The sequence below is a fragment of the Trematomus bernacchii genome, unplaced genomic scaffold (assembly GCF_902827165.1).
Source record: "Trematomus bernacchii unplaced genomic scaffold, fTreBer1.1, whole genome shotgun sequence".
Taxonomy (NCBI): domain Eukaryota; kingdom Metazoa; phylum Chordata; class Actinopteri; order Perciformes; family Nototheniidae; genus Trematomus; species Trematomus bernacchii.
This window is the reverse complement of record NW_022987970.1, coordinates 37,501-52,417: the sequence shown is the minus strand read 5'-3', so window position 1 is coordinate 52,417 and position 14,917 is coordinate 37,501. Positions and strand designations below refer to the sequence as shown.

Below are 14,917 nucleotides of genomic sequence, written 5' to 3'. Positions count from 1 at the left end.
ATGTGTATGTGTGTGTGTGTGTGTGTGTGAGTGTGTCTGTGAGTGTGTCTTCCCTTGTCTTACTTTCCCTCCTAAAGCTTCAGATCAAATCAGATGCATGTATTTACATTTATTTTCCACTTCAAACTTCTCCTCCGTTCTCCTCAGGGGGAAATATTGTACTTTTACTGAACTACATTTATTTTAGAAGCCATGCAACCCGTATACAATGCATCGTATAAAGAATACAAGTGACCAGCTGCAGGATTAAAGGGACGTTAATGCAAATAATATAACACACAATGTTTTACCTAAGTTTATGAAGGACCTTAATGCACGTATGAGGTAAGGGGTTACATCTACATTTCCTGTTTAAATCTATTACATTCTACATCATAGAAGACCACTTGTATTCCCATATCTGAGCACAACAATGCAGAAAAGCTCGAGCAGATAATACAAAAGTAACGCCCAGAAATGTGGTAGTTATCTTCTTCGGGCTGCACATGCATGTTTGAAAAGAAACAACTTATTTTAAATACTATTGTTCTTGTTTCCTTAAAGACCTGTTTGCAGGATGCATTGCATTCAGCTACGACTCAGTTTTGCACACTTTAAGAAATACAAAAAAGGCTTTTCCTCTGATTCCTCTGCCCGGTGACAGACGTGTAGAATCATCCAAAAGATGCATTAGTGACAGAAAACACTGTTTTATAATCAGTTAGAAGCTCCTTATAGTGAGGGGGCTCATGTTCCTCTACAACACTTAATATGAGGGTTAGAAACCAAACTGTTTCTGCAGGAAATGAGACCAGAGAGAAACTGTGAAGCTCAACGAGTGACAAGATATTTCTATCAGATACAGAAGGGTTTACATTTCACACCATCTCACAATCAGATCAATGTTTCTGAGACTCTCTGAGAGGATGGAAAGCTTCCAGTCACTGATTAGTGTTTGCTGGGAGAGATGGAAACAGGATTTAGAAAGAGAAACTTCTAGAAGCACTGAAACTGATCTTTAAAGGTCACCTATCATGCTATGTTTAGGCAACAGCATAGGTCTCAGATATATACAAATATATAAAAAACATGTCTATGAAGTGTTTTGCTCAAAACACCAAACAGATCACCCATTCTAGCCATGCCTCATATCCCTCTATTTCACTTCCTGTTTCTAAAGTGATGATTCGGAGTATAAAGCTTTAAAAAGGAGGGGTCTGAGCTCATGCGGGACCCGGCAGCTACTGTCTAAACTAAATGCTGCGGTGATGAAACGCCATATCATGGATTATCAAGGATTATCTCTGAAACAGTATGGAGCTCAAAGGCTTTCTCTCTTGCCGGTTATACCACAAGGTGAGTTCCTTTTTATTTCCTGCTTCTTCACACACATGCTCTCCAGTACAGGTTAGCTCTGAGTGTTAGCCATGCTAATGTAAACACCGACCATATTACGTCCAAAACAGTCGGGCATTGTTTCTGATAGCAACGTTTCTGATTGGGCCGTGGGTCCACATTTCAGATATTACGTCATATCGGACGCTAATCTGGATCAGCTCCGTTGTTCCCCCGTTTTTAGAGATTTGGGTACGGAGGAAAAGAGAGAGGGTTTTATTTTCTGACGCTGCGTGAGTTCCCCGACACACCGGGGACACATGGTGATGAAGAGAAGACATCAGAAAGTGCATTCTGCATGATAGGAGACCTTTAAAAAATAAGGTTTTGGGTTCAAATCTGAACATTTATTTATCACGGGGGAAATTGGGCTTTTTCATAGGAGTGGCTCAATTCAGAATTAAATATAATAATAAATAAAAAAATAGAATAAAAACATAAGAAATTAAAGCAAGAAAGTGGAGTAGAAAGATCAAATAGTATAGAATTAAAATGGTTATATAAACTCAAGTTAAGGAAAGAAAATGGCATAAGAAAAACTCGAATTAAAACTAAGACATTAAATTAAGAATTTGCAATAAAAAGATTAAAATAAAATAAACATAGGAGTTTAAAGTTGGTTGGTTTTAATGTATTATTTAATTAATGTATTTTAATATGTATGTGTGTTTCTGTACGGAGTCTGAGACATTGAGCTGTGTGTAAATGTGATAAATACATATTGAATATTGAATAACCCAAACATTTCAACGTTTCTCCTCAGACTGAAATCTGGCTCTTCCACGCACAGGAAGAGCAGCAAAACATTTCCTCTGCACAGGAAGTGATGCTCCTACAGTGTGTGTGTGGGGGGGGGGGGGGGGGCTTTCCTCTCTGGAACCAGGCTCGAACACCTCCAGAAGTCTCAGAGAAAGTTCAATCTCTCAGAGGAAATTATGCTAATGGAGAGTTTTCTGCTCACTGACTCGATGAAGTCATTTCAGATTCATAACGGAGGTCAGAGGTCAGAGGTCAGAGATAATGAAACAGAAACAGCAGCTAACGGCTAATGACAGGAACTACATCATGCTTTATGCTACTGGACAGCTTTTCCACTTTAAATTGTAGATATACTGCACATTTTTTGTATATTTATATTTCTTCAAGATTTCTTTATTATGTTTCTAATCATATAATTGATTTTGCACACAGCTGGGACCGAGACCCTGGGATTATGAAGTGAGCTTCTTGCAGCGTTTGGTTTCTTTTAGTAATCGCTGCGCATGTTTCCTCAAGTTGCTGAATGTTTTCTAAATGCTGCATGTGAGAATAAGAGGACTCACAGTTCGATGGCTTTGTTCCACATGATGACGTATCCTGAGAGGGTGAAGGACTCCACGTTGACGATGTGGATGTTGCCTTTTTCGGTGCCGATGTACAGCCATTTGCTCTGGAAGGGCAGGTGGCAGTAAGTGATTCTGCAGGAGGAAACACAGCGTCAGTATCTCCGAATTATCTCCGAATTATCTCGGAATTAACTCTGAATTACACCCGAAATATATCTAAAAATATATCCGAAATATCCCAGAATCATCTCTAAAATATCTCTGAATTAACTCCTAAATATCTCCAAAATATACCCGAATTATCTCTGAATAATCTCAGAATAACCTCTGAAATATCTCTGAATTATCTCTGAGTTATCTCTTATCTCTAAGTGATGCTACCTCTCCCTGCTGAATTTGAGAGAGTGCAGCACAGCAGGGATCTTCTGCCTCAGGTTCCAGAGGTGGATGCTGTCGTCAGCCAACGCACTCACCAGCGCCCCCTGTGGTGAGGAGGGGGAGAAACACAGGGGAGGTTAGAGGGTATGTGGCTTTAATAGGGGAAGGGCTGTTTTAGTTCGAGGCTGAAGTCGAATAGTCCGTTTTGCTTAGGAACCTTCCTAACGGAGTGAAATGACCCGGAAGTCCCTCAGTGGCAGCCATGATAAGAGCCGTTCGAATTCTCTAGATGAAAGGAAAGGAGGTTTCAAACTTCCTTTATAACCTCCTTTAGCTTAGGAACCACTGGACCTCCCTAACCGAAAGGAGAGGAGAAAATGCTGCCCCACAATGCCTTGCGGCCGCAGCATTTGCCGTCACACAACAGTCGGCCGTTCACGGAAACAACCGATTATGAACGAGAAATGATATCATGAAAGTTACGGTGCTTATTAAGCATTTTAAAACGTATGTGGTAAGTTGCCAAAGTGCTTTGTTGTGAACGTTCATCAGTATTATAATCAAAAAGAGAAATATGAACGTTAGTTTTTACTGAAATGATCAAATAAAGTCAACATTTCACAGTCTTTACTGAGCTGTGTGGGGTTTGTTCAACTTTTAAAAGATGTTTGAATGGTGATATACACAGTGATAGATGTTAAGGACTAACGTTTATAATAAATACATTTGTATTGATTTTAAGATCTTTTCATACAATCATACGTATTGGGATCATTTGTATTAATGTGGACCGGAGGGAGAGGGTGACGAGCATAAGTTTCAATTTCCTTTTTTATTTCAATTCCAACTTTGGTCATGAAGAATATGTTTCTCTGTTGTCCCCGTTCATAAAGCATAAAACAACAGCATCAGAGCACGGTGCAGAGTCTCTAGATGAGTTTACAGTAGTCCCTCGTTCTTATTAAACATCCATGTTGTAGTCCGCTGTATAGAAAACTGTAGTTTCCATAGTTTCCCCACAGCAGCAGGCGCACATTTATGACCTCCGCTGGCGCATCATAAACACGTCGGATAGTGGAAGTGCAGTCGATTCTCTAAAGCAGGGGTGTCAAACTCAAGGCCCGGGGGCCAAATCCGGCCCGCGACTTCATTTTATGTGGCCCCACAAGAGCTTACAAAGAATATAATATGTTTATTATACGGTTACATGCTACTTTACAGAAGCACGTTGCCCATAAACGACATGTCCCACAATGCATCTCAAATTTGACTTTTTCTCAGAATTTGACTTTTTTTGTCCAAATATGCCTTTTTTCTTAGAATTAGCCTTTTTCTCATAAATAGATTTTTTTTTCAAAATGTCACAATCAATGTTTTTCCAGAATGTGGCTTTTCTTTTAAAATCATATTGTGACATTCTTACTGAAGAGACTTGCAATTATTTGCTCTAGACTTCTGCTTTCAGACGTAGTTAATTATGAAGTTATATTAATTAATGATATAGTCTTAAAGTTACAACCGGCCCTTTGAGTGCAACCATAATGCTGATGTGGCCCGTGATGAAATTGAGTTTGACACCCCTGCTCTAAAGTACCGCAGTCTCTTCTCCTAAGTCCTTTTGAATTCTCCTATCCACTATCCCTTAACCCCGTGACGTTTCACTCAGAGGTCAAGGGGTAGACGATAGGGTTGGAACTTAGGAGCTGATTTTTGGACTATTCGACCGCAACCCAAGAACACACTTGATAGTGGGTCACTAACTGGTGCCACTGGTTCTTCAGTGTGTGTTCACTGGAACGCACAGACAGGTGATTCACATTTTTCTTTTTGTCAGAAATGTTACTTTTTAACCTGTTAAGCACCTAGCCTGTTTTTCATGTTTCAGGCTCGAAAATGACATGCCCAAAACAAATGACTACAACTTAACTTCTAAAAGGGTTATATGAATAATTTCTTTTATCAAAGCAAGGTTACATCTGTGAGTTGGATGTAGAAGTGTCAGAATCAATATAGATGTTTTTTATTTTAAAGAAAATTCAGATTTTACATAGTAAAAAACTGTAAATTATAGTGTCCGTCCAAAAATTATTTTTTACAGATAGTGAAAACTACCCTTGGATGATGGGTTAGTAGACTAAAAGCTTTAGGAATCCAAAATACAACATACAGGGTTCTTACACCTTTTCCAAAGTCAAATTCAAGCACTTTACAAGCATTTTCAAGGTGCATTTTCAAGCTTTTCAAGCATCTTACAGCTGTTGTAAATTACATATTTATATACACATACTTAAACTCAAATGATTATTTCCCTACCTCACATTAAATCAGATGTTCTTTATGCTATAAACAACCAAATGTGTGTTTCGTAATAGCATTCTACATGAGGATGAACAATTAAAAATGTTAGAGAAGAAAACTAAGTTTAATATTTCAAAATGTGTGACCCATCTGTACGTAGACTAGGCATCCCATATAACCTGGCTGAGCCAATATAAAACAATCAGCCAAATAACTTTTCAATACATTATTGATTACTATTTTTGAGGTACTTTTAGGTTGGCAGTAAACACAAGTCAGAGGTACATGGTGTACTTTTACTCGACTACATGTATTTAAGACCTTTAGTTACTTTACAGATGTGGATGAATGATGTGAAATATAACCAAGTGTTAAATCAGACTTTAGTTCCACCTGGAGTAAATTCACAAGCTACCCTGCAGTATACAAAGTCATTCAAACTAGCTGCACCTTTACCAGCTTTGAGAACACTTTCATGATCAATCATTATAAAACATATCATATACAATTATGAGGGATGCTCCGATCGCCAATTTTGGGGCCGAACGCCGGAATCAGTATCGGCCGATACCGATCGCCGATCCGATCGAGTGGGCGGGGCCTATGGGGATCTTCCATTTAAAGTGATGTTTAAAACTCAGTTAATGGGGCTCATTCACTGGCGCTTCCACAAACCAACCAACATAATTATTACATTCAAATGAAGTACATTATTCAAGTTTACATTAACTTTGGATAATAACACGGGAGAAATTAGCGGAAGCGCTCTCTTTTCCTCTCTCCCCGTCTCTCTCCCTCCTGACAGCCCGTCAGTATCTCCTGCAGCTCACTGATCCAGTAATGAGTGACCCGACAGTGAAGAATACATATATTTATAACTAGTTTAGCTTGTTCCAGAGGTAGATCAAATAGCTAAGTGTGTTAGGTCTAACTCTTAATGTGTGTTCTGCTCCGCTCACCGGTCCGTCACAGCGGGTGGAGCTGCAGGATTTCTGCTTCACACACGTTGCATACCGCTATTTTATTGTCATTTTCGGACACTTAAAATACTGCCAGACTAGTGAAGCCATTTTGGCGAGCTTGTTTTGCCGCGCACAGAGAAAAGTGTCATGTATTTTACATGCAACGATAGCCTAATCTAAAATGCCTCTACGGCGTACCTTTCGTGTGGTGTGTCGCTCGTCAGCGCAGACTCTCGCATCGTTATTGTTGCACACTTTGCAGGAGGCTACTCTTGGGCTTCGCTTGACCCTCGTCTTAGCCATGGCTTGTATTTGTCTTCTGCTAGCCAACGCTCGTTGAAACGGCAACCTCCTGGCATACTCAGGGATGCAAACTCATCAGGTATGAAAAAGGTGACAAGGATCCGAGCCCCCCGACCCCACGGAATATCGGCTTTAAAATGAGGAATAACAGGATGTTAGCAGTCAGAACAACTAAAGCAGCAGTGTTAATAACAGAAACGCCAAAGAGTCACATCTAATAGAAATATATTTAAGCATTTATTTTAATTGTGTAGCAGTCAGTTTATAATTTTGGCAGGACTGTTGAGCATTTTGAAAATGTATTTTCATGCCTCTGTGCAAGGCTGTCTTTCTATCTTTATAGCCAGTGGTGTAAAGTAACTAAGTTCATAAACTCAAGTACTATACTTGGGTACAATTTTGAGATACTTGTACTTTATTTAAGTATTTCAATGTTTTGCTACTTTGTTCTTCTTCTCCTCTACAGTTCAGAGGTAAATGGTGTACTTTTCCTCCACTACATGTATTTAATACCTTTAGTTACTTCACAGATGTGGATGAATGATGTGAAATATAATCAAGTGTTAAATCAGACTTTAGTTCCACCTGGAGTAAATCCACAAGCTACCCTGCAGTATACAAAGTCATTCAAACTAGCTGCACCTTTACCAGCTTTGAGAACACTTTCATGATCAATCATTATAAAACATATCATATATATTATTCTGAAATGGACCAATCTGCACAATGACTACTTTTACTGTCGCTACTTTCACTATATTTTGATGAGAATACTTTTCTACTTTCACTTGAGGAACATTTTGAATGCAGGACTTTTACTGTAACAGAGTATTCCTACACTCTGGTACTTCTACTTTTACTCAAGAACAAGATCTGAGTACTTCTACTTGTACTCAAGTACAAGACCTGAGTACTTCAACTTTTACTCAAGAACAAGATCTGAGTACTTCTACTTGTACTCAAGTCCAAGATCTGAGTACTTCAACTTTTACTCAAGTACAAGATCTGAGTACTTCTACTTTTACTCAAGTACAAGATCTGAGTACTTCAACTTTTACTCAAGTACAAGATCTGAGTACTTCTACTTTTACTCAAGTACAAGATCTGAGTACTTCTACTTTTACTCAAGTAGAAGACCTGAGTACTTCAACTTTTACTCAAGTACAAGATCTGAGTGCTTCTACTTTTACTCAAGTACAAGATACTTATACCACCTCCGTTTATAGGCTATGAAAGAAACTATTTGAAAACGAAGGCTAAAGCTAACGTTAGCAGATAGTGACAATGTATGTGTTATGTTAGCTAGCTCAACGATTCATTAAATAATATTGCGACAGAAACACTTTTCAGTGCACATCACGCTCTGCCGCTCCGACAGGGAGCTCTGCTCTGAACACCCCGTTCTAACCAGCGGTCCAGTCTGTGCCACAGTTCTACCGCACAGTTAATATTAACGAACGCACCGTAGGTAATGTAGCTGCTGAAGCTAGACCCTCATCCGGAGCAGCAGAGCCTTATTATACATCCATGAGCAGAGCCGACAGGCAGGAAGACTCGAGCACACAGCTCGCGCTTCATTATAATATATAAAAAAAGAACACCATGCGTGTCATGATGGCACATAACAGCTCGCGGCCGCAGATTACTCCGGGTCCCAAAAGTATTTTTATTGCAGATCTACATGAATCACACAAACGACCTATTTTGGATTCAAAACGGCGAATTTCGCCGAAAGGTGACAAGTTTGCATCCCTGCATACTGTCATCTATCACTCTCATCAGAATGCCCAGGTCACACACGTAACAAAAACACTTGCCGGGAAGGCCGGAGCGGAGCTGTTTTATGTAAAAGCGAAGCAATTAAGCGCGCTCCGACTTCTTTATTTTCTTTTAATCTAAAAAGCGAAGTAAAGCATTTACAATTTCAAGCACTTTGTCCCAAATTCAAGCACCATTCCCAAAATTCAAGCACTTTTCAAACCTTGAAACCACCTCGTACAATTTCAAGCATTTTCAAGGATTTCCAGCACCCGTACGCACCCTGAACATATAATAAGTACCCTGTATCAATATTGATGCAAAACAAGTGACATTTGACCTTTTTAGAGAGGTTTAGCCAAAACCACCCCACCTCTGAGGTGATTTGGGTGAAAATGTTTTTTTTTCCATATCTCTGGCCCCCCTTGCTCGATTTTGATGGTTGACACCTCTTTCTGACCGTTAGAGCCAATAGAATCGAAGGGGAGGCCCCCACACACACACGTTGTGAAGAGAAAAGGTGGGGGCTGCGCGCATGTAAATGTGCAGCAGAGTGAAGCGATCTCTAGCTCTGGCATTTGGAAACGAAAAAGCAGTTTTATTGCTTATGGATTATCAGAAATCATTTCAAAGAGGACACAGACACATTGGATTAACCTATGGATTAACTGCAGCATCGTTTTTTTATCGTTTTAATGCCATTGAAGACCAGTTTTGACCAAGGTAAGCCATGTTAGCGTTTCTAGCTACCTAGCTCCACATGTTATGATGTACGCTTTCGTTTATAGCGTCGCAAATGTTTATCACTGAGTGTTGAGGTGGGCACCGTTAGATTCTGTGTCTCCAGGACACCAAAAACGAGTGGTTGGCTGTGCATCTAGGATAAGTAATAAGGGAGTTATGAGTGAGTTTAAGTGCCGTTTTAGGTTACATTTTTTCGCCCGTGGCTAATTCAGAGGCTGAGTGCTAGCATTGTGGGGTTTTTTTGGAAACAAAAATTAAAAAGATCAGTTAGCTGAGTTTCTTCCCGTTACATGGATATAAAACATTCATAGTTTTATTAAATATTAAGATCCCTTAGACCAGTGGTTCTCAACTGGTGGGTCGCGACCCAAAAGTGGGTCGCGGACCCGTTTCGAGTGGGTCGCGGATGTGTGAGTGAAGAAAAAAAAGTTGGAAAAAAAAAATTGGATTTTTCTTCTTTTTTTTTTTTGGGGGGGGGAAAAGTCAAACTTTTATTTTGAAGGCCCGATTTTCTTCTCAGAGTGTACCAGAATGCGTAGTTTGTTAGTATTTCTAAAAATCTTCTGGGGGAGAATCCCCCCAGACCCCCCTGCTGGGGTTGGGTTTCAGCATGTGTGCCTTTTTATATAGTTCAGCTTTGATTCCATCATCTCATTAAACCTTTTTTAAAAGCATACTTTAGTTCTGTGAAGGGATATAAGGGATATATGCACTGTACTTCAATTTATTTTATTAATATTGTATGCTCAAAAGCGTATATATATATATTACAGCACGATTTTTTGTTGAATAGATTTGAGTGCTTCAAAATGTTGGGTCGCGATGTATTGACCAAGTAAAAAGTGGGTCCCGAGGCCTGACCAGTTGAGAACCACTGCCTTAGACGTTGTTTCCTGCAAATGACGCGTTTATCCGCCCGGTACCGGGGGGGCCGTGCGTAACAGGTTAATACAATTTATTTATTTTTACACAAATGTTACCTTTTTGTTACAAAATGTACTTATTTATACAAATTTAACTTTTTTTGAAAATGTTTATTTCATATCCACATTACATTTTTTGTCATACATTTTAATTTGTTACAAATTCTATTTTTTGTTTCAAATGTTATTCTTTTTGTTACAAAATTTACTTTCAGTCAAATTTTCTTTTTCAATTTCTAATTTCTTTCTCTACTTTTTGTAAATTATTAGGAGCAATTTTGATTAAATGTAGAGCCTGTTAGCTAAGATACTAAGGCTCCGTTTACACAGAGACGAAACTGGTTGTATCTGCTACAGTTCTCTATCGTATGGACGGTTCGTTCACACGAGGCCGTAACGGAACCGCGGAAACAAAGCCCTCAAACGATAACGGGTCCCAAGGTGGGTAGATCTGCGGATGAAACGCTCTGGGGGGACAAACGGCTCAGTGTATACGATCATTTCCTGATAACGATGAAGCCATAGCCCCTCCTCTCCCCACCTCTGGTGCTCACTGCTGTAGCATGGTCAGTAGCTACCGTCAGTAGCTACTGACCATGCTACAGATGTTAGTGCAACATCTACAGCTCCTCCACCACAACCATCAGCAACAAGTGGACCTGGAGAACTACATGTTGCTAAATCCACCGCGGAGAATAACCAGAAGGGCAACCATGGCAACCATGCTCGGGGGTCTTCTTCGCTGCTTTTGGTGTATTTTGTGGCGGGAGTACAGCGCCACTTACAGGCCCGGCATATGTACTACAGCGCCTCCAGCGGGTCGAGGGGTCTCGTGTGGACGGACACGTTTCTTGAGCCGATACCGTGCGGACGGAAGACTTTTTTGATATGGAATTCGGTTCGTTCTGCGTTTCGTCTCCGTGTAAACGGAGCCTAAATGTGTGAGACTAACTTTTGCACCAGTTGCAAAGTAAGCAGTTGCAAAGTAAGCAGTTGCAAAGTAAGCAGTTGCAAAGTAAGCAGTTGCAGTATAAACACATTTTACTTTTTTACACAAATTTTACTTTTTGTTAAACGTTTTATTTTTTTCATCCAAATTTTACTTTTTGTTACAAATTGTACTTTTTTTAAAATGTACTGCCACTGAGATACTTATTGTGTGACTAACTTTTGCACCAGTTGCAAAGTAAGCGGTTGCAGAATAAACAGTTTCAGGTGTCAGTGCACAGACCTGAAGTGAAGGCGTGTGAAAACATTCAGGAAAACCAAACAAGCAGGAACAGGAAACACAAACCTCGTTGATCAGGAACTGCAGCTGAATCACCGCCGCGCCGCTCTCATGCTGACAGTAACACTCCACGCCTGCACGGCCAAAACTGGGACGAGAGTCAAGGAAAACTGGAGCAGACACCAGTCACACATAATGAAGATTAACTCAGGTTTCAGGATCATTTTCTACATTCATTTTGAGGTTTTTTTTTATACAGACACTTTCCCTAAACGCTTTGTTTTTGATTCTAAAGGTCAGCTGGCGTTCCCACGTATCATTTGCATCCCTGAAGAGTCCTGATACATATCAAACTGGGGTTATAAATACAAGCAGTGGGAGCAGACGTATTTATTCTGGTGCGTCAGCAGGATGATGATTAACTCTCACCTTCAGATCAGGTCAACCTGCAGCTGAATGAAAAACAACCGTCGAGCCTCAAATTAAACCAGAGCTGCATCAATTAGCAGATTGATCGACTACTTTGATAATTGGTTGACAGCTTGAGTCGTTCTTGATCTCTTTGATTTATGTCGTATTAAAACGAATATATCTTTGGGCTTTGGATTGACGTAACAAGACATTTAGAGACGTTGAAAAAGGAAATGGGATGGACCTTTTTTAACCGTTTTCTAACATGTTGTACAAAAAACTATCATTGCATTCATCTATAAACATTGAACAGTGCATTCAATAACAACCGGGACAACAGTTGAGGGAAAAATGTACATTATGTCCAACAGCCTTTAACGTACATTCAATCAGGAAATGTAGGTATATTTAGGATTGACTGGTGCACAAAAGAGTGCTTCAGTCTCTTTGAAATGCTAAAATGTTCATGGTAACCATTCATATGAGCTGTTTAGGACACGGCGATGTCGAAAGCACATTGTGTTATAAATGGTGATTGTGTATGCACTAAAAGGAGGACTCTCTGATTGCATGTGACAGACAAAGAGGGACTGTAATGCATCCCACAGAAAAACTCCAACTATCTGCACAGAAAGCCGAGGAATGAGGAGCACACACACACACACACACACACACACACACACACACACACACACACACACACACACACACACACACACACACACACACACACACACACAACACACACACACACACACACACACACACACACACACACACACACACAACACACACACACACACACACACACACACACACACACACACACACACACACACACACCACACACACACACACACACACACACACACACACACACCAACACACACACACACACACACACACACACACACACACACACACACACACACACACACACACACACACACACACACACAACACACACACACACACACACACACACACACACCACACACACACACACACACACACACACACCACACACACACACACACACACACACACACACACACACACACACACACACACACACACACACACACACACACAGTGACCTCTCTGCTGTGTGTGTGTGTGTGCTTGCGTGCGTGTCACATATTAAAATATCCTGTCTGCAGAGCTGCAGGAATCTCAGTCTGATGTTAATATGTAACTCTGGAGGAAGTCATACTGCTGACATGAGGAAAAATCACTAACAGCTTTTTAACGAATGCTTGTGTGTGTTTATTTAATTGCTATTAAAGTGAATAAATGTGGGTTTTGGACTGAAAATAAAGAGCTGCAGGGATGTGGTGTTTTACTGTTGGAAGGCAGCATCTGCACACACAGCAGGTGTGTGTGTAGGTGTGTGTGTAGTAGGGGTGTTGAAAATAATCGTTTCTACGATGCATTGCGATGCGGACGTGGACGATTCGGTCTCGATGCAGTGACGGAAGATAATCGATTATAGCGTAGTAACGTTGCTTCCTGATTTTCCGGCCGCGGCTTTACTATAATGTTTTTTTTCTGTCACTTTAATATCAAATCGGTCGGTGACGCAGAGATCAGGGAACAGACGTGACAGCGGCACAGCGGCACCAAACACGGAGCAGCCTGCTTTATCCACCAACACAAGAACACCAGTCCAGAACCAACAGCAGAAGGACCCGCTCTGAATCACTCCGTGTCTCTGCGGCTCAGAGACACAAGGATTTATGTTTTTCAAAGATAATCGCGTTACAATCATGTCAGGTTTTTGGTGGATTTAATTAAGTCTTGGATTGCAGAGTATGAATGTCCTCTAGCAATTTTCAGACGATATTATTATATACGTGTGTAAAGTTTGTGAAGGCAGGAGGAAAGCTTCCGCGATCACCGTCTCCTCTCCGTTCCTCCAAACCCCGCCCCCTCCCTGAAAATAATGAGTGACAGGCTGATAGTGACCTTTACAACTTTATTATTCACTTAATCACTGATTGAGATATAATGAGGCTAACTTAATCTCATACATTCATGGGATTTATGTAACAGTAAGACAGAGAATGTAAGTGTGCACCCACATGCACTATTTAGTTTGTATATGCTGTTGTAAATACTCCTGTTGTCTGCTGTGTTCAGACTCAAGTCCTGTGTGTGATGCCACATTCAGGACTTTCAGTGTCCTTTTTTTAACAGAAGACCTAGAAGCTGCAGCTAGACTGCAGAAGCATTAGTTTTTTGTTTTTGAGGATGGAACAACTTCACACACAGATATAGGGAGGACCTATACAATTAATTTATTTTGGTTTATAAATGAATGTCAAGACATTTATGTTATTGATTTCTGAAGCACTTTCTAAATAATAAAAAGAGAGTTCATATGTATTTACTGCATGTATGCATTGATGAAAAATAAGCCATGTGCAGTAATATAGAAAATTGAGGATGCAACGCATTGGTATGAATCGTGATGCATCGTGATATCGAATTGAATCGAATCGTTGACAGGATAATCGTAATCGAATCGAATCGTGAGACCAGTGAAGATGCACAGCCCTAGTGTGTAGGTGTGTGATCTGATTCTGATGTGAAGTGGGTTAATGGAGCGTCTTTCTAGGCTATCAGGAAAGGATCTAATCAGTGTGGTGAACAAGTGGAGCGTCACGACCGCACTTCCTGCTGCACGTTTAAAATATTTACTGAAATCCGTTATTATCATATGAAGAATATAAAGCTTCAGGTGAGTCACTGTTCCTCTGCAGGTAACAAGAGATCCTGGCTGTGAGAAGAACATCTTATTTTGTCGTGTGTTTTCACTGGTTTGTTTGCTCTGTGTGTGTCGGCAGGAAATACAGAAAAAACAACCTGTAGTGTTTCCATAGAACTTGGTGAAGCATGAAGAACAAGCTTATTACTATATTTTAAAAACTGCTGCACGATTTATAAAACTCTAACTGCAATTATTGACTGACACATTTGAACAAATATTGTCCATATTGCGGTTTCCACTGTGTTGCCGTTTTTAATTCATTTGACCTATGTAAACATTTAAATATTGGGCATTTAGAGCAGACTTTTAAAGGTGGGTTGGTAATTCACTTCAGAAACACTTGTTATATTCCATGGAATGCTCTTAACATCCAGATAGCAATGAAAATCTGAAGTGCTTTGACCATAAATCCATAAAAAAATATCATCTGTGGAAGCTGTGGT

At 40.2% G+C, this 14,917-nt stretch overlaps 1 protein-coding gene across 1 annotated transcript in view; it reads right to left on the bottom strand.

Annotated features, from left to right (window-relative positions):
• Positions 1-2,696: 2,696 nt before the first annotated feature.
• The window catches only part of LOC117471155 (syntaxin-binding protein 5-like), a gene marked incomplete at its 3' end in the record, with an annotated part of 17,975 nt that continues 5,754 nt past the window's right edge, over positions 2,697-14,917 (bottom strand). The window contains 3 exon segments of the mRNA XM_034115951.1: positions 2,697-2,831; positions 3,081-3,181; positions 11,360-11,441. Coding sequence (XP_033971842.1) covers positions 2,697-2,831; positions 3,081-3,181; positions 11,360-11,441 — 318 coding nt within the window.